Raw genomic sequence first — 25,807 nt, forward strand, 5'->3', positions numbered from 1 at the left:
GGAGCCCAAGAGTTCTGGTTTGCAGTGAGCTACGATTGTGCCACTACACACTAGCCCAGGCAATAGAGTGGGACCCTGCCTCTAAAATAATAAATAAATAGGCTTTTAAAGACAGGTTTAGTTCCAGAGTTGGACTTTTCAGCTTTGTTTCTTAATTAGATTATTGACTTAGGGGGTAGAGGCTACTAATGAATGGGCAAAGCATATTAGGTAGAAGTCTCCTGAAGCTTCCCTCAGAGGCCCATTTGTCCTGGTGGTTAACATGGAGACCATTTTCAGAGGTTGGGCAGACTGTTTTTAAGGGCTTTCTTGGAAATCTTTGAGACAGCCCCTTTTCTAGTGTCTTGGTTGTTTGCACAAGTGGCAACAATTTTTTGGAAACTGTTGTTTTAGGAGTCACCTATTAGAAAGTGCTCCAGGGCAGTCCCAAAACTGTTCTAGGTTGTTGGTTGCCATGGAGCTGAAACACTTTGGGAACAGCTTTCAAAAGCTCATTTGTGCTGTTTCAGCATTGCCTGGCCCATAAGTAGTCCAGTGAGGCTTGTCAGGTTCCTATCATTCTCAAAAAATATCAGTGTGCCTCTTTCATTCATTTTTGGGCCTCCCCAGGTCCCACCAACCTGTGTATTAGTTGGTGGCAGTCAGATATCCAGAGGTCACATGTTACAATTAAGACCTTGAATTCTTTAGAAAACTTTCGAAGGTCTTTCCTAGGTTTAGGAAATTTTTGAACTATGGCCCTGAGCTCTATTTCTGTCTAGGGAGTATCAGTCACTTGGGGATTATCTCCTGAATTTGTGGGTAGTTCTTATAAGGAAACTGTTTAACTGCTATTTCAAGGGAAAAAGGCAATTCAGACAGAGTGTTAGCCTATGAATATTCAGGAGTAGACCATGAATATTCAGACAAAGTAGGATAGGGTATGGGGAATATCTTGCATTTTTAGATTTTCATTAGCTTTTTGTAATGAATCTTTATAAAAGGCTATTTTGGAATCCTGTTGTCTCTTTGAGGATCCTGAATGCCAATAAGAATCCCATTCCCCCTGCCTAATTTGCGGAGCCCAGGACTCAAGTGCACTTCTTCAATAAACAGTTTTGTTCATCTGGAACGTTTTACAAAATGGCTGCTGGAATTCTGGATTATCTTTAATAAGATGTTTCCACTTCTGTAAATATTTGCAGGTTACAGGGCCAAATATACATGAAAAAGGCAGGTCTGCTAGAAGGCAAGTATTTAGAGCTTGAGAAATTAGGGATCCAATTTTTATGTCGGATCTTGGGTTTCTCAGGGCCGGGATGACTTTACCTCTGAGATCGCCTTGACCAACTTAGCCAATGATTTTGCATTTTCTGTCTGACCCAGGTACCCAAGTCTTCTCTTACCTGTGTGTAAGAAAAAAGAACACAAATCCAAATCTGTGAATTCCAAAAGCTGGAGTTCACGCCCTCCTGCAGTAATAACCACTTATGGCAACTGCTGTCAGTTCCCTTTAAAACTGCAGCCCAGTGGCTCTCTCCTGTAATCCCAGAACTTTTGAGGCCAAGGCAGGCAGATCACGAGGTCAAGAAATCAAGACCATCCTGGCCAACATGGTGAAACCCCATCTCTACTAAAAATACAAACAAATTAGCTGGGCATGGTGGCACGTGCCTGTTGCCCCAGCTACTCCGGAGGCTGAGGCAGGAGAATCTCTTGAACCCAGGAGGCAGAGGTTTCAGCAAGCCGAGATCATGCCACTGCATTCCAGCCTGGTGACACAGCGAGACTCCATCTCAAAAAACAAACAAACAAAAAAAGAACCAAAAACAAACAAAATAAAAAACTGCAGCACATGAATGCCCAGTGGTTCACACCTGTCATCTCAGCACTTTGGGAGGCCGATGCAGGAGGATTGCTTGAGGCCAAGAGTTTGAGACCAGCCTAGGCAACGTGGCAAGACTCCCATCTCTACAGCAATTTTTTATCTTGTCTCTACGAGAACAAAAAATTAGCTAAGTGTGGTGGTTGTGCATCTGTAGTCATAGCTATTTGGGAGGCTAGTGTGGGAGAATCCCTTGAGCCCAGGAGGTCAAGGTTATAGTAAGCTCTGATCACGGCAGTGAACTCCAGCCTGGGTGACAGAGACCCTGTCTTTAAAATATATATATATAACATATATATCATATATATAACATATATATCATATATATAACATATATATCACATATATAACATATATATCACATATATAACATATATATGATATATATAACATATATGTGAGATATATATATATAGAAACTGCAGCCCTTTATTTATGCTAGCCACAGGTGGGGGGCAATGTACACTTCTGTCCAGCCATATTCTTGGGAGCTTGACTCAAGTGTTTTATGGAACCAAGCACAAGAAGTCTTGAAAAATGTAGCAAAAATTACAGCCCTTAAGAGTGACTTGGGGGGGGTGCAGTTAGGTGTGCCTTTTCCTGTGTTCCTCAGGGGGTCTCAGGGAATCAACCTAAGTGTCCATCAACAGATGAATGAATAAAGAAAACATGGTATACACACACAATGAAATACTATTCAGCTTTAAAAAGAAGGAAATTCTGTCATTTGCAACAACATGGATGGAGTTAGACAACATTATGTTAAGTAAAATAAGCCAGGCACAGAAAGACAAGTATCTCATGTACTCACTTATATGTGGAATGCAAAGCAATCATACTCAGAAGCAGAGAGTAGAACTGTGGTTACAGAGGCTGGGGGATGGGGGAGATAGGGAGATAGATGATGGTCAAAGGGAGCAAAATCTCAGACAGGAGGAATAAATACACATTTTTTGATTTTGAGTTCTGTTGTACAGTGTGATGAATATAGTTAGTAATGGAATATTATACATTTCAAAATTACCTAGAGGGAAAATTTCAAACGTTCTTACCACAAAATCGTCAGGTACTTGGAGTGGTAGATATGTTAACTAGCTTAATTTAGTTATTCTATATTGTATTCACAAATCATACCATTACTTTATACCCCATAAATTTATACAATTATAAATGATTAGTTTACAACAAAAATCGCAACATAAAATAAACAATTAGAGAAAACAGCATCTAGAATAATAAAATACCTGGAAGAAATTTAAGCAAGGAGGTGAAAGACTTATATACTGAAAACTATAAAACGTTGCTGAAAAAAATTTTAAAGGACTTAAATAAATGAAAAACCATCCTATGCTCATGGATAGGCAAATTTCATATTGTTAGGATGCCATACTACTCAAAGCAATCTACTGATACAATGCGATCTGTGTCAAAACCCTAATGAATTTTTGCAGAAATAAAAAAGGCAATCCTCAAATTTTTGTAGAATTACAAGGTTCCCCATATAGCCAAAACAATCTCAAAAGAGAAGAATGAAGTTGGAAGATTCACATATCTTGACTCCAAAATGTACTACAAGACTACAGTAATCAAAACAGTGTGGTCTACCTGAGATGTTGTACCCTTTGACCGTCATCTCCCCATCTCCCCCAACTCCCAGCCTCTGTAACCAGAATTCTACTCTCTGCTTCTGAGTTTGGTTGCTTTAGATTCCACATATAAGTGAGTATATGAAATATTTGTCTCTGTGCCTGGCTTATTTTATTTAGCAAAATGTTGTCTAATTCCATCCATGTTGTTGCAAATGACAGAATTTCCTTCTTTTTAAAGCTGAATAGTATTTCATTGTGTATCTATACCACATTTTCTTCATTCATCTGTTGATGGACACTTGGGTTAATTCCATTATTGTGAATAATGCTTCAGTGAACATGGGAGTGCAGACATCTCTTTGGCAAACTGATTTCAAATCTTTTGCGTAAATACCCAGAAGTGAGATGTTGGTTCATATGGTAATTCTATTTTTAGTTTTGGGGGAACCTCCATATAGTTTTCCATAATGGCTGCCCTAATTTATATTTCCATCAACAGCATATGAGTGTTCCCTTTGTCCACATCCTCATCAACATTTGATATCTTTTATCTTTTTGATAACAGCCATTCTGACAGGTATGATAGCAAATCTCATTGTGGTTCTAATTTGCATTTTCCTAATGATTAGTGATGTTGAGCACTTTTTCATATGTCTTTTGGCCATTTGTATGTCTTCTTCTAAGAAATGTTTATTCAGATCCCTTGCCCATTCTTTAATTTGATTTTTTGTTTTCTTGCTATTGGGTTTTTGAGCTCCTTGTATACTTTGGATATTAATCCATTATTAATCAATAATAGCTTGCAATAATGGATATATGGCTTGCAGATATTTTCTTCCAATTTGCAGGTTGTCTCTGCACACTGTTAATTGTTCTTTTGCTGTGCAGAAGCTTTTGAGTTTGATATTACCAAACTTGTGTATTTTTGTTTTTGTTGCCTGTCCTTTTGGGGTCAAATCAAAAAAATTATTACCCAGACAAATGAGAAATATTTTTTATAATGTGAGTTATGGTAAACTTGTTGACACTTGTTTTAGGACCTAAAAGATGGTCTATCTTGCTAAATGCTCTATGTGCTTTTGAGAATAATGTGCATTCTGCTGTTTTTAGGTGGAGTATTTTATAGATGTCAAACAGGTAACACTGGTTGATGATGTTATTCGAGTCTTCTGTATTCTTGCTAATTTTATGCCATTTTTTTTCTAGGAATTATTGGAAAGGGCTACTGAACCTCTGAACATAATGCAGATATGTGTATTTCTCTTTGCAGATCTATCAGTTTTGCTTCATTTATTTTGAAGCTTTGTTGTTAGGGGCATTTTGGCCCTTTTATAAATCCCTGGCAATATTCTCTGCTTTGAAACTTACTTTGTCTGATAGCAATATAGCCATTTTAGCTTTCTTTTGACTAGTTACAGCATAACCTTATATAACATATTTGCATCTTGTATTTAAAGTGCATTTTTTTAGGCAGCAAGAAATTGAGTCTTTTGCTTATTTTTTAAAAAAGAGTCTCTGCCTTTAAATTGAAATGTGTAAAGCTTTGCATTTAATGTGATTAATGACATGGTTAGATTTAAGCCTATCATCTTGCTAGTTGTTTTCCCATCTTCTCTTTGTGACCCTTTTCTTCTTTTTCTGCTTCTTTTTTCTCCCGTTGGCTATACCTCTTCATTAGAGGTTACTTCAAGGTTTGTTGGATACATCTTTAATTCATCCTGATCTATCCTTTCAGTGATATTATTTCAGTTCACATACAGTAAAGGAACTTTGCAATGGTATCCTTCCATTTCTCTCCTTCCAGACTTTGTACTGTCATCATCATCATCATCATCATATATATATGTTGTAAACAAATGTTATTTTTATGATACATTTTGCTTATATATTACAGAGATTTACGTAATAAGAAAAAGTCTTACTTACCCATGCTCATAAAAAGAGCACTAAAATCACCTAGAGCTTAAGGATGAACTGGCTGTCAAATAACAAAACAAACAAACAAATAAACAGTTGCCTTTTCCTGTGCTCTTCATTCTTTTGTGTAGATCCAAATTTTCAATTGATAATTTCCTTTTGCCTGAATGGCTTCCTTTATCATTTTTTTCTGGTATGGATCTGTGGGTGATGAATTTTTTTTCAGCTTTTGTATATGTGCAAACATCTTTATTTTACACCTTCCTTTTTTATTTTGAAAAATATCTTTACTGGGTGTAGAATTCTAGGTTGACAGTATTTTACACTTTGGTGCTTTAAAGATGTTGCTCAAGTGTCGTCTTGCTTGCATTGTTTGTAATGAAAAATCTGCTCTTATCCTTATTTGTGTTCCTTTGTACATAACACAGCTGCTTGCAAGTTTTTTTTTAATTACTAGTTTTAAGCAAATTGATCATGATATGCTTTGTAATTTTCTTCATAATTTGGGGGTTTGAGATTCTTGGATCTGTAGGTTTATAGTTTTCATTAAGTTTGGAAACTTTTCAGTTATTATTTAATGAAATATTTCTTCATACCCTTCCCCATCTTTGGGGATTCTAAGTAATAGAATATTGGCTTCTTGAAATTGTTTTACAACTTACCAATCCTCTCTTTTGATTCTTTTTTCTCTTAGTATTTCTGTTTGGATTGTTTTGGTTACTATTTTTCAAGTTCACTATATTTTTCTTTTGTAATTTCTAATCAGCTGTTGATCTCATTCAGTTTATTTTTTGTCTCAGATATTGTAGCTTTCATCTCTAGAAGTTCAATTTTGGTCTCTTTTATACCTTCCATGTCCCTACTTAAGTTTTTGATCATTGGAAAGCCAGCATAATTACTGCTTTAATGTCCTTTTCTATAAATTCTAACATCTGTGTTTCTTCTATGTTAGATTAAGCTGACTTACTTATTCTCTTTATTATGGGCCTAGTTTTCTTTCTTCTTTGCATGCCTGATAATCTTTAATAGGATGCCAGATATTGGATTTAACTATAAATATTCTTGAGTTGTGCCCAGGACTACAGTGAATTTACTCAAAACAATTTGATTTGTTAGGAGGATCTAAAGAAGTGCTCATCTAGAGTTAGTTGTTCTGCACTCCTGAGGCAAGACTTTCCTAAGTTCCCTAGCAGTGCTGATGAATGATTAGTTTTTCCAGTGTGGCTGGTGGAAGCAGGCACTGACCCCAGATCTGTGTAACAGAGAACATAGTTCCCTCTATTTCTCTCTTATTTGCATCATCTTTAATCTCTTAATAATACTTTATAGTTTTCAGTGTTGAGATCTTATACATTTTTTAGATGTATTCCTAGCAAAGTGATTTTGTTAGCTTATTACAAATAGTGTGCTTATGAATTCAATGTGTGTGTGTTTACATGTAGTAAATATAGTATACATGCATATGTATGTATGTTCATACAGTCTATAGAGACATAGTAGATGATCTTGTATCCAGAAACTTTGCTAAACTCATGTATTAATTCTTTTTTTTTTTTTTTTGACAGAGTCTCACTCTGTTGCCCAGGCTGAAGTGCAGTGGTGCTATCTTGGCTCAGTTTCAAGCAATTCTCCCGCCTCAGCCTCCTGAGTAGCTGGGATTACAGGCACACACCACCACGCCCAGATAATTTTTATTTTTTTTTGTATTTTTAGTAGCTATGGGGTCTCACCATGTTGGCTAGGCTGGTCTGGAACTCCTGACCTCAGATATCTGCCTATCTCAGCCTCCCAAAGTGCTGGGATTACAGGCGTGAGCCACTGTGCCCAGTCACTTATGTATTAATTCTAATAAGTTTCTAAGATTATTTTAGATCTTCTACACAGTCATTTTATTTTTGAATTATGATAGCATTATTTCTACCTTTTTAGTCATTATACTTTTATTTTTTTCTTACCTAATTGCAGTGGCAAGGACTCCAGTACAGTTCTAAATGGAAGTGGTGATATCATACATTCTTTCCCTGATACAATGTGTAAAGGGAAAAATTTGAACATTGTACCACTATATATGATATTTTATTAGGATATTGGTGAATAGCCCTTACAAACTAATGATTCTTTTATTCTTAGTCTGCTAAGAGAAAGTATCATGAATAAATGTTGAATCAAATGCATATTCTGCTTCAGTTGAGTTGATCATATGATTTTTCTCTTTTTGTGTTAATGTGTCTAATGACGTTGATTTTTCTAATGCTGTACCAATCTTATTCTTGAACTATATCCGTCTTCCTAATGTATTGTCTTCTATATATTTCTGGGATTAGTAAGCTAATGTTTTATTAAGAATTTTTGGCTGGGTGCAGCGGCTCACGCCTGTAATCCCAGCACTTTGGGAGGCCAAGGAGAGCGGATCACGAGGTCAGGAGATCGAGACCATCCTAGCTAACACAGTGAAACCCTGTCTCTACTAAAAATAGAAAAAATTAGCCAGGCGCCGTGGTGGGTGCCCGTAGTCCCAGCTACTCAGGAGGCTGTGGCAGGAGAATGGCGTGAATCCAGGAGGCAGAGCTTGCAGTGAGCCAAGATCGCGCCACTGTACTCCAGCCTGGGCAACAGACCGAGACTGTGTCTCAAAAAAAAAAAAAAGAATTTTTGCCTAAATAAGATAGACTTGTACTTTTGTGTTGTTTAATATGTTTATTGTGTTTTAGTATCAAGCCCATGCCAGCTTCATAAAATAAATTAAGAAGTATTTGTTCTCACTACTGGAAGAGTTTATATAAGTGAATGTTATTTCTTCCTCAAATTTTTGGCAAATTTACTGGTGAAGCCATCTGAATCTGAAGTGTTTTTTGCAGAAAGATTCAAATTACCTTTCAATTTGCTTAATGTTAAAGAACTATTGAGAATATGTTGGGTTTTTTTCTACTCTAAATTTTAGAAATTTGTATTTTTCTATTAATCTGTCCTTTTTACTTAAATTTTCAAATTTATTGGCATTCAATTGTTCACATAACACTTTTAACCTGTTGATGTATGTAGGATTTGTACTGATGTTCCCTTTTTTATTTCTGTTATTATATAATTTATATTTTTTTCCTAGATTTGTCTTTTAATTAGTTATCTTTATTTTTTCCGCTATTGTGTTTAGTATAGTCTTCTTTTTTACAAGTTGTGCCTAGCTCATTAATTTCTCCTTTTAGTATTCCTTAATATATTCAAGTAGACTATTAATTTCCCAGAAAGCAAGCAATATCCCACAATCTTTGATACATAGTACAAGTTGAGTATTCTTTTTTTTTTTTTTTTGAGATGGAGTTTTGCTGTTGTTGCCCAGGCTGGAGTGTTGGCACAATCTTGGCTCACTGTAACCTCTGCCTCCCGTGTTCAAGCGATTCTCTTGACTCAGCCTCCTGAGTAGCTGGGCTTACAGGAGCCCACAACCAGGCCCAGCTAATGTTTTGTAGTTTTAGTAGAGATGGGGTTTCATCATATTGGCCAGGCTGGCCTCGAACTCCTGACCTCACTTGATCCACCCGCCTTGGCCTCCCAAAGTGTAGGGATTACCGGCGTGAGCCACTGCGCCCAGCCAAGTTGAATATTCTTTATCTTAAATACTTAAGACCAGAAGTGTTTCAGATTTCTGATTTTTTTTTTATTTTTGGGATATTATTTGCATTACACTTACCAGCTGAACATTCCTAATCCGAAAATCTGAAATCTGGAACACTCCAGTGAGCATTTCCTTTGGGTGTCATATGCCAACACTCAAAAAGTTTTAGATCTTGAAGCATTTTGGATTTTGGAGTTTCCTAGTAGGGATACTCAACCTGTATATTTAATATCATTTGCAAAAATATTTTTCTTAATTTCTCTCGTGACTTCTTTTCTTTGACTAATTGGTCATTTAGAATTGTATTACATAATTTCAAAGCAAATGGGACTTTTAGTAATTTTCTTTTTATGGTGAATTCTGATTTAAGTTAATCCTATATGAATTTAGTTTTTTGAAAATGATTGATACTTGCTTATGGCACAGAATATGGTCAGTACTTGTCAGTGTTGTGTGAGTACTTGAAAAGACTGTTCTACAGCTCTTGTATGCAGTGTTTTATACGTGTCCATTAGGTTAGTTTATTAATAGTGATGCTCAAATTTTATATAACTTCCTGGTTTTTTGACTTTTATCAAATACTGAGAAAGGAATGTTACCAAGTTTGTGGATTTGTTTTATGTCTCCTTTGTTTCTGTCAATTTTTGTAATATATAATTTGAGTTTATGCTATTAGGATTGTATAAATTTAGACATTTTTATTTTTCAAATGAGTTGAACTTTTTAATTCAAATTAATGCTTTTTATATAGAGACATGCTTTTTGATTTAATACTATATTATCTAATATTAATACAGGCACATTAGCTTTCTTTTTGTTACTGTTTGCCATTTATATCTTTTTCAGCTTTTCACACTGTTTTCTAGTATCTGCATGCTTTAGGTCTTTCTTCTCGTCAATATAGTCTTGAGTTTTTAAATTCAGTCTGACACAGTTTTTGGGTTTTCATTAAAATATTTTTCTTGATCCACTTTTAAAGTTACTACTGGTATATTTGAGTGTGAAGCATCCATTTATTATTTTTATTTGTCCTGCCTGATGTATTCTTTTTTCTCTCCATTTTTGCCTTCTTTCTGATTCATTGAGTTTATCATGCTTTCTTTGGTTGGTTCGGAAATTATATGCTTCTTACTATAATATTGGTAGTTACATGAGAGATTACAACATGCATCTTTGACTATCAGTATTAAATGTGAATTGATTTTTATTCTCTTTCTGAATAATGCAAGGGCCCTTTTTAAGCAAAAAACATCTTTTTATTCTCTTCCAACTTACATACTCTTGTGTGTTGTAATTATATCAGTTTATGAATTGCCAAAGACGTTATTATTTAATACAGTTAACATGCTTTTATATTTACTTTCTTATTTACCATTTTTGTTGCTTTTCATTTCTGCCTGCATCTTAGTCCTTTCATCAGACCAATTTCCTTCTCTCTCTCTCTTTTTTATAGCAGAGTTGGGGGTCTTGCTCTGTTGCCCAGGCTCATCTCAAACTGCTGGCCTCAAGCAATCCTCCTGCCTTGGCCTCCCGAAATGCTAGGATTACAGGCATGAGCCACCGTGCTTGGCCTCCTTCTCTTTTAACATTACTGTTTAGTATTTTATTTAGTTTTTGTGTGCCAGTAACAAGTTTTATCAATTTCCCTTTTTTTGTTTGAGAGGATTCTTGCTCTGTTGCCCAGGCTGGAATGCAGTGGTGCAATTTCTGCTTACTGCAACCTCCGCCTCCCAGATTCAAGCTGCAACCTCCGCCTCCTGGGTTCAAGTGATTCTCCTGCCTCAGCTTCCCAAGTAGCTGGGATTACAGACACGCGACACCACACCCAGCTAATTTTTGTATTTTTAGTAGAGTTGAGGTTTCACCATGTTGGCCAGGCTAGTCTTGAACTCCTGACCTCGTGATCTGCCTGCCTCAGCCTCCCAAAGTGCTGGGATTACAGGCGTGAGCCACCATGCCAGGCCTCAATTTCCCTTTAAGAGTTTATTTTCTTTGGTTTTCATCATTTTAGTGTCATATGCCTAGGTATAATCTCCCTTCACAGACCCTATTTGAAAGTTCTTGCATCTGTGGTTTGTTGCTTTTTGGTCAGATTTACTACATTCTCAGCTATTATGTATTCAATAATTGCTCCTCCATCATTCTCTCTCTCTTTTTCTTCTGGGGCCCTGATTACACACGTTAGACTTCCCTCTATCCTTTATGGTTTCTTCCCTGTCTTCTGTATTTCTCATCCTTTCATCTTCCCATGCTTAATTCAAAACCATTTTTCTCATGTTTCTTGTAGTTTGCCAGTTTTCTCTTTGTGTTTGCCAAATCTGCTAATAAGCCAGGCAGTCAGCTTTTAACTGAAAATTTCATGCGGGCTCTATTTTTTCAAAATCTCTAAGGTCACATTTTATAATTTCTAGCTGTTCTAAAATTTCAGGTGCATCTTTAGCTTTATGATGACAGCAAGCATGATTTTAAACTTCCTGTGGGTCTGTTCCTATTCTTGTTTTGTTGGTTCTTCCATGATGCTTTACATCCTGTTATGCCTGGTTATCCCTGAGTCTGTATCTGACATTGTACCTGGAAATTGATTTTTTACAAATAATTTGAGGCCTTGTATTTCATATATATATATATATATATATATATGTATATACACACACACGTACATGCACACACACATACATGCGCACACACAGACACACATATATAAAGAAGACTTTGCTGGTTTTGTTTAGTATCTAGGGGTTCTAGCAATTTGGAATTATTATACTCCATTTTTCATATTGAGATTTTTCTGGGCCACTCAGTTGACTCTAAGCTGGGTAGCAGCTGCACAAAAGGAACTCAGCAGTGTTCTGGATGTGTTTGATGCAGTGGCACCATGTTGGATTAAGTTCCATGTTGACGCTCTTTCCTGCAGTTCACTTCCTCTGTGATGCAGTTCTTCCTGGTTGCGTTAGAAAGCATAGGTGTTTATCAGGCCCCTCTCTTGGTAGGTTTTATGGTAGACAGAATAGTGGTCCCCCGAAAGATGCCCACATCTTAATCGCCTAAACCTGTGGATATGTTATGCTACGTAGCAAGCAGAAATGGAGGTTGTAAGTGGAATGAAGGCTGTTAATCAGACCTCACTATCAAAGTGATACAGCATGAGACAGACTCAATCCCCGCACACTGATGACTTTAAAAATGGAAGGAAGCCATAAGTCAGGGAATGTGACTCAAGAAGCTGGAACAATCAAAGAGATGGATTCTCTCCTAGAGCTTCCAAAAGGAACGCAGCCCTGCCAACTCCTTGACCGTAGCTCAGTGAGATCTGTTTCCAACTTTGGACTTCCAGGACTGTGAGATAACAAATGACTGTTGTTTTAAGCAACCACATTTGTGGTCATTTGTTACAGCAGCTACAGGCAACTAATATGGGCCCTGAGCACCAACATGTGTCTCATGAGCTCCACTCAATCTCTTAACTATATCTTGCAGAAGCTGTAGACCCTCCTCAGGGAAAAGAAACCTCAAAGCCCAGCCTGAACTCTGGATTTTTGTCTTTTTATTTCTTGGCTTGCTTATTCTTCACTTTCTTGTTAAATCGTTCATACCTCCAGGCAGCTGTCTTCAATTTTCTGTCCAGCATCTCTGTTTGCCAGTAACTGGAGGTTTGGTCCAAATTGCCCAGTTGTCTGGTGCAGGATAACTTTTCTTTTGAATCTGATGATTGAGCAAGTCTGGGTGTGCTTTAGAATTTCACATTTCTGTTGCCATTTTAGTCTTGGAATCATTCCCCAGATTAGCACAAGAGCTTTTTTCTTAGCTGACCTCCTCTTTTTGTATTCTCCATCCCAATTGGCCTCTAAAATAGTAGTATGGTCTTCCTCTATGTGGCTACCAATGGCCCTGTGGTCCATGGAACTCTGCCTTTAGGGTCCCTTTTATTATAAACACACTGAGGCTCCAGACCCCTCTTATGCTGTGCAGAGAGAGAGCACCTTTTCTCCAGCAAGGCTGTCTACTCAGTGATCTCTGAAGCATGACACATTCACACCCAAAAGCTATGCCTCAGCTCACACCATCACCCCCACCTGTAGTGATGGAAGAGGCACTAAGTGGCCTGTGGCTGTGGAAGCAGACAGACTGATGTGGACCTGACTGTGCTAATAGCTCAGCAGAGGGGCTGCAGGCGGGTTTCATGCAGGGACACCCTGTTGGATTAAGCACAAATACGTTCAAGAGGGCAATTTTAACGAACAGCCCTCATCTAGGTTTGAATTTGGTGTTCTGTGAAGCAACTCTCATTACCTACTGTCTGAATGCGCAGCCAGTTCTTAGGGACTCTTAGGTGCATTTGACGGAGGAGAAAGCAAGGCTTTGCTCACAGCCACAGCCCACTGAAACAGCATGGAGCGTTTGAGGCCAGGAGGGAAAGAAAGGGTTTTGATTTTGAGACTTCAAACTCTAACCCCGCACTGTGAGCTTTAGAATTTTGCCACCATCTACCGAGGCTTTTTGACTGTGCGACAGTCAGGAGGCAAGGGGACAAAAGATGAAAGGCAGGAAAGGCAAGGAGGGGCTGGCGCCTGCGTTCTCAACTAGAATTTAACAAGGGAAAAGCTGCCTTTCTGCTCAGAAACTAAGGGAGGACCACTTGATCTCTAACACTCGTGCTTGCGGCAAGAAAATCTCCAGTTAGAAAAAGAAGGCAGAACCCAGACATCCCTTGATCAGTTTCTCTGAGGCGTGAGCCTCCCAGAAGCCACCTGTGGACCTGTGTGAAGCTGACTCTGAAAGAGAACTGCGGAGGCCCCGATGCCAGTTCTCATTGTCCCTGTCAGCTTGTCACCGTGGAGACGAGAACCACGTCAGGCAGGGACGCAGCATTCACAGAGTCCGTCACATGCTGTGTGACGTGCAGTGGAGTGTCCTGCCATGAGCGGCTGGGCCAACCTACTTATCACTTCCATATTTAGGATACCTTAAATAATACAATCACAGCCGCTATTATAGATTACATTGCTGTCTAAATGGGTTTCATGCTCATTTCTATTCAGTATTTGTCACGGGGCATTAACCGCTAGAGTAACACTGAATCTGTGGAACTTGGAGAAATTATCACTTTGAGTTAAGTTTCCTTGTACGTTCGGTGTTTCTTGCCACCAGACGCTTTCACTTGGGTATTTATTTATTATTTATTTATTCAGTAAATAACTGATTGAGTACCCACTATGTGTCAGGAGACACGTGGTGGACAAAACAGACTACTTTGCTATTTCAGTTTAGCAAATTGAAAATGTTCACCTGACAATACAGTCTTGGCAGTGAAAAAGTAAATTCACTCATTCATTCAGTATTGGGATCGGGCCATCTGCCCTCCTTTGAATTTCCACAGCACTGACTGTCAAGTGGTAAATACAAATTAGATTGAAATATAAAATAATAATAATAATAATAATAATAATAAAGAAATTACAAAACAAAAGAGTTGGGGGTAATTATTCCATTAATTTGTGTTAAAATGCTTGGCTTAATTTAATTAAGGCATTCTTTACCCATGATCAATAAGTAAGGAGCTAAGGAGCCGGATTAGGGGCTATGAAGAAATCATTTTATATTGCTGCCAGGGGAAAAGTGCCCGCACTTTAAAAAGAGGAACTATGCATTCTGGAACCACAGAGATGCCTCAGCAGGCCGTCTTGGCAGATGGTGCGGCAGGCAGGGGCTCTAGGTCCCCAAGAGCCCAGCATGGAGTTCTGAGGTGATCCAGAAACTTGTGGCACATGAGATCCTTCTGAGATAAGCATTCGTCACCCTCTGACCGTGTGTGTGCCAGGCACTGTGATGGTCTCAAGGGCACAGAGTACCTGTGCTTAGGGAACCTGTGGTCTAGTGAAGGAGGAATGGGAGCCAACTCCAGCCACACCCAGGAAGCACAGGGTTTGATGTCTGTGTGGGGACTAAGCAAGTTCGGAGCTGTGGCACCTGCCTACCCTACCAGGGGGCCGTTAGGAAGGCTTCTCCAGAAAAGACAACATCCTGAAATTCTAAATGAAGGGCACTTCGCCTGATGCTGTAGGATGGGAAGACAAAGGAAGCCATGCAGACAGGTTTGGGCTTCCTCAGGGTTCCCTGCGTGGCAGGAATGGGTGCTGGGAGGGATGGCAGCTGAGGAGGTCAGCGCAGTGACCCTGAGCAGAACTTTGCTGTTGCGTGGGATGAGAATTGCATCCTGTAGGGCAGCAGCTGTCTCCAAGGCTTTGTTAAGGTGGAATACTTCTGTGATCAGACGGGCATCATTCAGTCCAGGGGCAAACAGGCCCATAGCAGGCGGCGAGACCAAAGCAAGGTAGACAGTTAGAGGTGTTGTGTTTGTCAGTGAGAGCCTTCGAGGACCATGTCCAGGCGTGATGTCAAGGCTGGAGGTGAACCAGGGGGACCTCAACCTCCTTGTGACCTAGGAGTATCATAACGGGGAATGCAAAGGGCGTTTTCAGAATGGGATCCAGATGCAGAGGACAGGGGAGTGTGTGTGTTTTCCACATCTTCTCGCTGGTGCAGGCGGTGGCCCTGCCTGGCTGGCAGGTGCTGGCCCCTGCTGTCTGTGCATTCTCTCACCAGGGTTCTCTCTGCCCACATCATCCAGAGACCCAGACAGCTGGCCTCACTCAGAGATTTCCACCTGGAGCGTTAGGCAGGGTCCCTGCTGGCAGCGGACCTGCAGATGACCAAGTGTGCTGTGTGCTCACCCAATGGCTGAAGCAATATGAACCTCTTTACTTTAGTTTTTTTGTGATAGAAAAAAAATAACAATATCCTCTTTAATGGACTGTAAATGCCCTTTCCAACATCACTGCTGTTTCAAGATGGAGGACATCTGTATTTGCTTTTGTTAAGTACTTAGTAGCAATTCACTTAATGCAAATGTGAAATACAAGGTTGGTAACAGAATCTCCCCTGTGAATCAAACCATTCATTCAAGTAGCAATCTGGGCACTGCTGAATTAGACACACGCCTCCCCCGTGTGGTCGAAGAGGGGACACAGCTGTTCTACCAGGAGGAGGTCCCAGGCATCAGGAGGAAGCAGAAGCATGCCGCAGGGCTCTGGGCATCCCTGGAGCACCTCCTGCTGCAGTCTCTAGCAGAAACACAAGTTCAGGGGCAGGGCTGGAGGGCTCTCTGTTGCACCATTGTCCTGCCTCTTTCTTTCCACCTAGTAAGGTCAAATCACTTTGCCCAAAGAAGTTTCAGAAATATTTGTAAGACAACAACAGAAACTGAGCACTTTCTTTCTTGCCGGTGAGATATTTATTTGAACATGTTGCTCTGCAGTGGGCGAACCCTTCACGGTGTCCGCTTTCTTTCGTCTGAGATGCTGGGGTGCTGCAGCAGAGATGCAGAGGGCAGTGCTTCAGCTTGAGGCTGGCATGTGTGGGCAGCACTCTTGCAGGTGATGCTGTTTCTGCAATAGTGAGTCTGTCGTCCCAAGCACAGGGATTCATTGGAACCACCTCTGCATCCTACAGAATTGTGGACTTACAGGGCAACAGAGACCCTGGAGATCCGAGTCCAAATGCCGTCTCTTCACTTGCCAAAAGTCTCATATTTATTAATCAGAAGAACTAGCACTAAGTCCCCGGGCTCCTGATTTTTTACTCTGTTTTTGAGTGGGCTCTGGTAAGCCCACATCCACGGGCATTGCTGAAGATGGAAAGAGGGTATCTACGATCAGATTAAGGTATGTTGAACTGAAGCATGTTTTCAAAACATTAAAACTTAAATTTTGGAAACTTAGAACTTTAAAAAGCAATTAAGGCCGGGTGCGGTGGCTCACACCTGTAATCCCAGCACTCTGGGAGGCCAAGGCCGGTGGATCACCTGAGGTCAGGAGTTCAAGACCAGCCTGGCCAACATGGCAAAACCCTGTCTCTACTAAAAATACAAAGATTAGCCGGGCATGATGGCGGGCGCCTGTAATCCCAGCTACTTGGGAGGTTGAGGCAGGAGAATCGCTTGAACCCAGAAGGTGGAGGTTGCAGTGAGCCAAGATCCCGCCACTGCACTCCAGCCTGGATGACAGGAGCAAAACTGTGTCTCAAAAATAAAAAATAAAAAGCAATTTAAATTTTTGGGGACGTTTCTGTAGAATCTGTTACACATTTTCTGGCTTATTTGCACAATCTTTTTCTGTTAATGCCAGATTGTCTCTGCAGGTATTGATGGTTGAGCTGATAGCTCAGAGGCCAAGAAAGCTCCAGTCCGTCACTCCAAGACCACTGTGACCTTGGCCACGATACTTAAAGATCCTAAGTTGAAGGTGGTGCAAAAACTGACTTCCTAGCAAGGTTGCCTGATAATTGTAGGGCGCTTAGCACAATGCCTGGCATTTGGCAAGCCTCCCAAAGCTCGTAATTATGTTGATGGTGCTGATGATCAGAATGGCAGTGCCCTCACGAATTACTGGCGAGGGAGACTTTATGTACTTGTACTCAAAGGTGCCAGATTTCTGGTCTATGTTCAACTTGATGATTATTTCATTTCTTCTCAGTCAATTTTCAGAGTTTGTTTATATCCACTTAAAAATGTTTAAATTGTGTCTCCCATCCAAGTACTGACCCTGCTTAGCTTCCAAGATCAGTCAAGATTGGACGCATTCAGGGTGGCATGGCCGTAAATGAAATTTTTTATCATAGCAAAATATGCATAGCATAGAGTTTACTATTGTAATCATTTGTTAGTGTACAGTTCAGTGGCATTAAGTTCATTCGCATTGTTGCGCAACCATCACCACCATCCGTCTCTAGAACTGCTTCCTCTTCCCTAGCTGGATATCTACTTTTTAAGAAGAATGGAGTTAGTGTGCTCAGAGCAGAAGGGTGGATCGGGGGACTCTACCTCTGTCCGTGCTCCAGGGGGCAGGTTGACAAGTCTGACTGATGGATAACTTGGGCATGACCTCAAAGCTGGTTTGGAATGAGTCAGGGGTAGACATGAGTGGATGGAGGGATAAATCAATGTATTTCCTAAATGGGGAGTGTTGCTGTATTGCCTGTTGTTGGAAATAAACAATGTAAACAGGATTTTCCTCATCCAGAAGGTGTGCTCTGGATATGAAATGCTTTTTAAATGAGAAACTCAAAGATGGTCTCGGTATTCGTTTACTGGGGCCTCTGTAATGAAACACCACAGACTGGGCTGCTTAAGCAACGGAAGTTTATTTTCTCACAGGTCTGGAAACTGGACATTCAGGAGTAAGGGGTCAGCAGGATGGTTTCTTTTGAGGCCTTTTTGGCTTCTCCCTGTGTCCTTTCATGATCTGCCCTCTGTGTGTCTTTGTGTCCTGATTTTCTCTTTGTAGAAGGCCGCCAGTCATGTGGGATTAGGGTCCACCCTGATGACCTCATTTTAATTTAGTTACCTCTTTAAAGACCTCATCTCTAAATAAGGGTACGTTCTGAGCTACGTGGGGTTAGGACTTCAATATATGAGTTCCAGTGGCGGATGAGGGGCTCCAGTTCAGCCCATGCCAGTCTCTAGAGATCCCTCCAGTTTTAAAAATCCTCCAGATCCTCCCCAGTTCCAGAAGGATGCAGAGGAAGCCAGCCGTCCCGTGCCTGGGACCTCCCCTGCGCACACTCCCCAGGGCACGGGATTGTTGGTACGACATTAAAAACACAGCTCTGAAGTCCCAGAGACAGAATGTCCTACTGTTTCTGAGCCATGTCCATGACATTTTTCTTAGAGAGAAAGAATAATAAACAGAGACAAAATATTTTAAGTCCTACCCTCCTCGTCTGCCAAGAATAATCCTGGTGTTCTCTGGAACTCACTGCCTTCATGGCCATCCTGTACTTTGTATCTGCAAATGTCTGCCCTGGAAAAAGCCATCCACTGGTTTCAAGATAATCCACAGGCTTTAAATAAACACAAGACTCCTTGAAACAGAGCCTCACTCTGGAAATAGAGCTAGAGGCCATTTCAGTCCAAGGAGAAGAGAGACTGATGGCTAATTAAACTCCAAGAAGAGCCTTTTAAAATAGCATTTCAATTTCAGTTATTGAATTGAGCTACGATTATCTAGCACACGCCCCTTTTAATATACACTTTACACTGGGAAACAGTAGGAACTGACTTTTGAGTAATTATGGCTGTATTCTATGCAGGGAAATGTGTGGTTGCGGCAGAGCCGTAGTTACCTGGGGTGGTGTCAACAGTGTTTATGCCATTTCTATAATTTTTAACCACCTTCACTTTTTGTGTGTGTCAACAAAGATAGTTCGATTTTTTACCATGTTATGACACTTGCTAGATTAAGTAGAATGACAGCCCTGACCAGAGAGCTGATAAAAAAGAAATCCACTAATTGTACTCATTTATACTGAAGGCTTATTCCCTCCATTTCTCTCCCTTCTTCCTCCTTCCCCCCACTCCTAAGCCTTTCTTATGAGCCAGGCTCTGTTTTATCTATCAATAGAAAAATTCTAAAGACATTTTTGTGGTGAGTTGTCAGCGTTTTTTAATTGAGCAGAATACTAAAGAAGTTGTTGGCTCACTCATTGGCTATGTAAATCTTTTTCATCAAAGATCCATGAAGATCATGTAGTGTATGTTGAAAAAATAGAATTTATTATAAGCTCCTGTTTTCCAGGTGGAATTTGCTTCTCTAAGTCTGTAGAAATGGGCAAGTGCCGTGTGTCTTAAAAAACTCATTCATCCCTTTGCTTCATTGATGGCCTCCTTTGCTGTATTGCCTGTTCTCTCATTTTGCAATAGAGCTGCAGTCATTTCTGCTCACTTACTAGCCAGTAACCAGCACTGGTCCCCCAATTGTCACTTATTATAAAATGATTAACTGTTATTTATTATACAGTGGAGAAGGCGGTGCCTTGGCTTTCCACAGAGATTCATAGGCAGAGTTCTTCCCCCATGAAATTTGCCTACCGCGGATGTGAGACAGAAAAACAAGTGCCTTTTAGAACGGCACAGCCTGAGCCCAGATTTCTCTAATGTCTACGTGCTGTTATTTTAGGTCTCCGAATTCAATCCTTTGACGTTCACCAGCGTGATCGAATGCGAGAAGCCAAACAACGACCTGAGTAGGTTTCGCGGTTGCATGTGAGTATCGTGCGTCTGCCTGCGCGCATCTTTCTGTTTGATAACTATATAGGCAGGTGTATACACATTCTCAGTTATAAAGTATGCATTTAATACTCTTTGCCACATGGTGTAGCTGTTTAGGAATGTGGCCCAGCACCTGAGCCTTCTTGGCTGCTTTTGGAACTGGTGGGTAAGAGCCTGTTGTCAGTAGAAGCTTGCCACTACCATCTGTAAGGAGGAGGTACCGCTCTTCCTCCCGCTAGCAGGCCCCGGAAGGTGATGGGTGTGACCAGAGATGTGTAGCTGACCACACATGGCCCCGTTACATGGAAGCAGGAATAGGCCGGGTGGAATTTCATGGATGTATGCTTCCACTCGGTCACTGAACAAGTATTTATTGATACCTGCTACATGCTGGGCTCATTCAAGGCACTGGATGTAATGTGGTAAACTGAATAAACAGAAGTTCCTGCCTTTGTGTTTATTTCATTCTAGTTAGGGGGAAAGAAAGACAATTAAAACAAATAAGCATAACCTAGACTGTGTCTAGTAGGCCAACCCCTTCCTGCTCCAAAACAGAAAGAGAGGTGGATCAGGGCACGGGCCTGGGCCTGTGTTGGCACTTGCTGAAGCTGCGTGATGGGCAGCAGTAGAGACCACCTTCATGTCTGTTTGGAAATTTCCATAATAATAGGAGTGTGTGTGTGTGGTCAGTGCTGTGGTGAAAAACATGGAAGAGAATAGGCAGTGTCAGGATGCAGTTGCTGAGTGGCCTGCCAGGGCCCTTGGGGATGGTCTTCTGGACAACAAGGCTGTGACAGGGGCATGATGCACATGACATTCCTCTGCCCTCAAGCTCTGTTCCAGCTATCATGTCTCAGCCACCTCCCGTGGGCTCAGCCCTCTCCCCTGCAGCACAAGGGGCCACCGCCTGGCACTGTCCTGCTTGGAGGCAGGGATGGACCTTTGAGGCCTGCAGCCGCTGAATGGCCCAGGCAGTGGCCTCGCCTGCCCCACCCGTCCCCCCCGACCCCCCTACCCCCCCTACCCCCCCGCTCCCGCCACGCAGACATACGGAGGCGTGGGAGCGATCTGCTTCTGAAAATGGCCCCATTTCTAAGAGCTTTCGGTGTAGGTTGAGTCTTCTGATTTGCCAGCACCTCCAGCATTACTGCCTGTGCCCAGCACACAGTGGCAGGCGGTAGGGCTGGGGATGACCCAACGGAAGTGAACTCTGCACAGCAAAAGCTGAAATGTGTCTGCAGCCAAGTGATGGCCCCGTCACCCACTGGAATTGCCCTTATTATCTGAGAATCAGACACGGATAGCATTAAATCACCCCTTAAATCACCCCTTAAATAAGCCGATTAAAGCAGGGTAAAACTCAACAACAAAATGTAAGCATATAACCTCTATGATTTGGGGAGGAAATACTCAGCACAACCCATGTGCTGTGGCTTTTCTGGTCTTTCTTGACTCCTGGGCCATCTTCCCCAGGCCTCCTTGATCCCTTGCCCCAAGAGTTTGTGTGCACGGCACCATCCTCAACACTGCTGGGAATCCCCAGGCACGAGTCGGCTACAGAGAGCAGGTGCTGGGTTGCTAGACATCTTGACCTGAAACGATTGTGAAGGGTGGGGCGAGGGCAATCTCTGGAGAATGTTCAGTGGTATCCCTGGAATAATTTTATGGTGCCAACTCCACCAAAAAACATAAATAAATAAGGGGTCGACTTTCTCTTCTGAAGACTGCACTCCTAGCTCATTGTCCTTGGTGTGACAGGGCGGTGCCTGGCAGTGGAGGCACAGCAGGGACAGATACGAAGGCCTGGAGCCTGCTGGATCCCACAGAGCCTAGGAAAGGTGACGGCCCTCTGCTGGGGTGGACGAGAGGGGCAGGGTCTGGTTCAGGAGAAGGGAGGGCCCTTGTATTGTTCAGCCACTGTCTGTAGCAGTGTGGTGAGGACAGGAGTCTGGTGTGGTGTCTGCCCTGCGCTCAGCCGCAGCGCCTCACTGCCTCCCACATGAGGCCCTTGGCTGGCTGGGTACCCCCAGGCCTGGCTGCACTCCCCCCGGGTGCTGCGGAAGATGCCTCTTGAGTGGGTGTCATCTGCCTGCAGCCAGCCAGCCAGGCCCACTGGGGCTTCTCCAGCCTATGCCGCCAGCAGGAGTTCCTCGCGTGGTGTCCTCACCGGCATGTTGCCCGAGAAAGGGACATGAGAAGAGCAGCTCTCCCAGCATGAAATCCTTTCCTGCTTTGCCCTCAGTCATGTCATGTTGTCTCCTTGTGTACTCCACCCATCGTCCAACCCTAGTAGCCCCCCTGTATCCTGGGCCCACGCACCATCTGGGCCTGTGTGGGCACAGCCAATTCAGGCCTCTCCACACCTGACGCTCTTTAAAGGTGATTCGCCATCTCCACCAGCCGGGGTGTTCTGGGCTTGCCACAGGGCTGTCAGGGCCTGGACGGCCCCTCTCCCAGCCAGACAAGTCAGGAGGGGCCTCTGGGGGTGGAGCAGCAGTGTGTTAATACTCCCCCCCGTGACTGTGGGGCACGACCAGAGGGAGCAGCCCTGCCCCGGACCATCAGCCTGAAGGGGACTGGGACAGCCTCATAGTGAGGAATACTCCCGGGGCAGGAGTGCTCCCTCAGGCAGGAATCCTTCCTTCTGTAGGGCCTGGTAATGCTATCTGTCGCAAGCAAAGAGAAAGGGGGTCTTAACCCCATACCAGTCCTGATGCCCAGGGCAGGGAGCTAAGTTGGGAGGTAGGTCTGCTGTCCAGGCTCAGGAAGTGGCTCGGCTGCAGAGCCAGCTCCCTGGTTTGCTTCCTCCCACTGGCCTCCTTGCAGCCTCCGTGAGGCAGCTGCTGCCCTGTAACCTCCTTCACACCACAGAGCCCAGGAATGCCGGCAGATTTGCCTCTTTTAGGACCTGCCATTCCAAACTTGAAACATTAACCGTTTGCACTTGGAGAACAGAACTGAGTTTGGGTTTGTAGCAAGAAGACCCAATTCTGAATATAGGCTCTTTCTCTTCCCTGAGAGGTGGCCTTAGGAAAGTTATTCTGCCTTTCTGAGCCCTGGCCTTCTAATCCTGGAGGTATCATCGACTGCCTGTCAACCTCACAGGCTGACATGAGAGTCCAGTGCAGGAATGAATGTGAAGTACAACATGAATTAGAAGGTGTCGTGGCCAGGCGTGGTGGCTCAGACCTGTAATCCCAGCACTTTGGGAGGCCGAGGCAGGCGGATCACGAGGTCAGGAGATGGAGACCATCCTGGCTAACACAGTGAAACCCCCTCTCTACGAAAAATACAAAAAACTAGCCGGGCTTGGTGGCAGTTGCCTGTAGTCCCAGCTACTCGGGTGGCTGAGGCAGGAGAATGGCGTGAACCCGGGAGGCGGAGCTTGCAGTGAGCTGGAATCACGCCGCTGCACTCCAGCCTGGGCGACAGAGCGAGACTCCATCTCAAAAAAAAAAACAAAAACAAAAACAAGGTGTCGCATGTGAAATGCTCACAGTAGGAAAATCTTAGACACAGAAAGGGGATTGGCAGTTGCCAGGGTTTGGGGGTGTGGAGTGAGATAGGAATGGGAAGTGACTGCCCATGGGTCTAGGGTTTATTTTTAGGGTGATGAAAATGTTCTCATTAGCTGGGTGTGGAGGTGCACTCCTACAGTACCAGCTACCTGGGAGGCTGACGTGGGAGAATCGCTTGAGTAGGGGAGGCAGAGATTGCAGTGAACCATGATTGTGCCATTGTAGCCATTGTACTCCATCCTGGGAGACAGAGCAAGACCCAGTCTCAAAAAAAAGAAAGAAGGAAATGTTCTCATATTAGCTGGTGGTGGTAGTTATACAACTCTGATGATACAAATACAAACAGAAAAAAAATTAGGCTGTGCAGTGGCTCATGCCTGTAATCCTTTGGGAGGCCTAGATGGGAGGTTCACTTGAGGTTAGGAGTTTAAGACCAGCCTGGACAATGTAGTGAGACCTTGTCTCTACAAAAATCACACACACACACACACACACAAATTAGCCTGGTGTGGGTGTGGTAGTGCGCACCTGTAGTCACAGAAACTCAGGAGGCTGAGGTGGGAGAATGGCTTGAGCTCAGGAGGTCCAGGCTGCAGTGAGCTATGATCACACCATTGCATTCCAGCCTGGACAACAGAGCAAGACCCTATCGGAAACAAAACAAAATACAGAACTGTATGAACTTTAAATGAGTGAACATTATAGTATGTGAAATATATCTCCAGCTGGCAGAAAAAGAGTGCTAGGAGCCTCATTATTCAAGTGCCCTTTAAGGCTGCATTCTTTGGAAGGATCCTCATAGAGTTAAGCCCTAATGAAATCTTCAGAGTTAGGATCTAGAAGTAACATTGTTCCCCACCTTCTCCAGCTGTTCCCAGCACTCACTCCTTAGCCCCGACCCTTGGGTGTCATCGCCCAGAGAGGCCTCCTGGGAACGGAGACCTGGCTCAGCCTGACCCTGCTGATTGTGCTCAGCCAACTTTATGGCATGCGGTCACCTCTGGAGCCACAAATCAATCAGACATTTGCACTTTCCCCTAAAGAATAAAGCAAAGAGGTTGGCTGGTTAGTTGGTCATCCAATGTAAAATTCCATTTCACATTGTAAAGCAGGTTCCCTAGTTCTCTTTTCAGATCTGTCAGTGTTTGCTTTATATACTTGGGTGCTTTGATATTGGATGCATACATATTTATAATTGTTATGTCTTCCTGCATAACTGACCCTTCTTTGTCTAGTAGAATAGTTTTTGACTTAGTCTATTTTGTCGGATACAAGTATAGCCAACCCTGTTCTCCTTTGGCGACCATTCTTACCCCACAGAGCAGGGTTCTGAGCTGGAGAGCCTCCTACAACCGCATAGGGCCGGCACGAGCACCAGCTGCATTTTGGGGTGGGCTCTTCGCGCTGGTGGGTGACACCCTCCAGAGACCATGGTTAGTAAAGGCAGCAGGGCTGTCACTAACAACAGAGCTGTCACGATCCCTGCCCCCTCCTGCCTGGTGTCTGGTTGGAGCCTTGTGTGGGCTGTATCCAAAATGTCTTTACTGCCAGTGACCAAGCATTAAATAAACTGCATCAACTAGATTCATTAAAACTGGAATGTTTTAATTTCACCTTGCCACCTTTAGTTGACATATTTATATCTTAAAAATATTGAACATCAGCACAAAACAGTCTGGTAATTTCCACACTTACTTTTGTTAGATATGAACATCTGATTATTTTATACAAAAATATTTATTTATATTTATTATTTTTACAAAAATATGAACATCTGATTATTTTAAAGCAAATTCTGCCCAGGATTTGCCAATGGAAGGAATTATCTGTCATTCCTTCCTCCCAACTTATGTCAGTCAGGACCCACTTAGGAAGCAGACTGAACACCCTGATTCATATAGATGAGGAAGGATACTTGTTAAGGGCGCATCTTTGCTAAGGTGTTTCTACAGGAGTGGGTGGGTGTAGGGGACGCATCGGGAACAGAGCAGATACTAGATTAGTAGCCGCTGAGCAGTCACTGTCATGAGGCCCCATGGGGAAGAGTGGCCCTGGGGGACTCATGACCAGGGAGATGCCTGGGGAAACTCATAGCCCTGGTCAAGGGACACTGCCTGCCAGCCAGTGCTGCCTCTCTACAAGGGAGCAGGGAATAAACTCCCTGTCTTTTCTTTCTTTCTTTTTTTTTTTTTTTTTTTTTTT

General features: G+C 42.5%; 1 protein-coding gene across 1 annotated transcript in view; it reads left to right on the top strand.

Annotated features, from left to right (window-relative positions):
- Nucleotides 1–25,807, top strand: part of ATP10A (ATPase phospholipid transporting 10A (putative)) — a 179,803-nt gene that overhangs the window by 101,518 nt on the left and 52,478 nt on the right. Inside the window, exon 3 of the mRNA XM_054451653.2 lies at nt 19,996–20,081. Coding sequence (XP_054307628.1) covers nt 19,996–20,081 — 86 coding nt within the window. The remainder of the gene's footprint in view (nt 1–19,995; nt 20,082–25,807) is intronic.

Source organism: Pongo pygmaeus, chromosome 16 (assembly GCF_028885625.2).
Source record: "Pongo pygmaeus isolate AG05252 chromosome 16, NHGRI_mPonPyg2-v2.0_pri, whole genome shotgun sequence".
NCBI classification, from domain to species: Eukaryota; Metazoa; Chordata; class Mammalia; order Primates; family Hominidae; genus Pongo; species Pongo pygmaeus.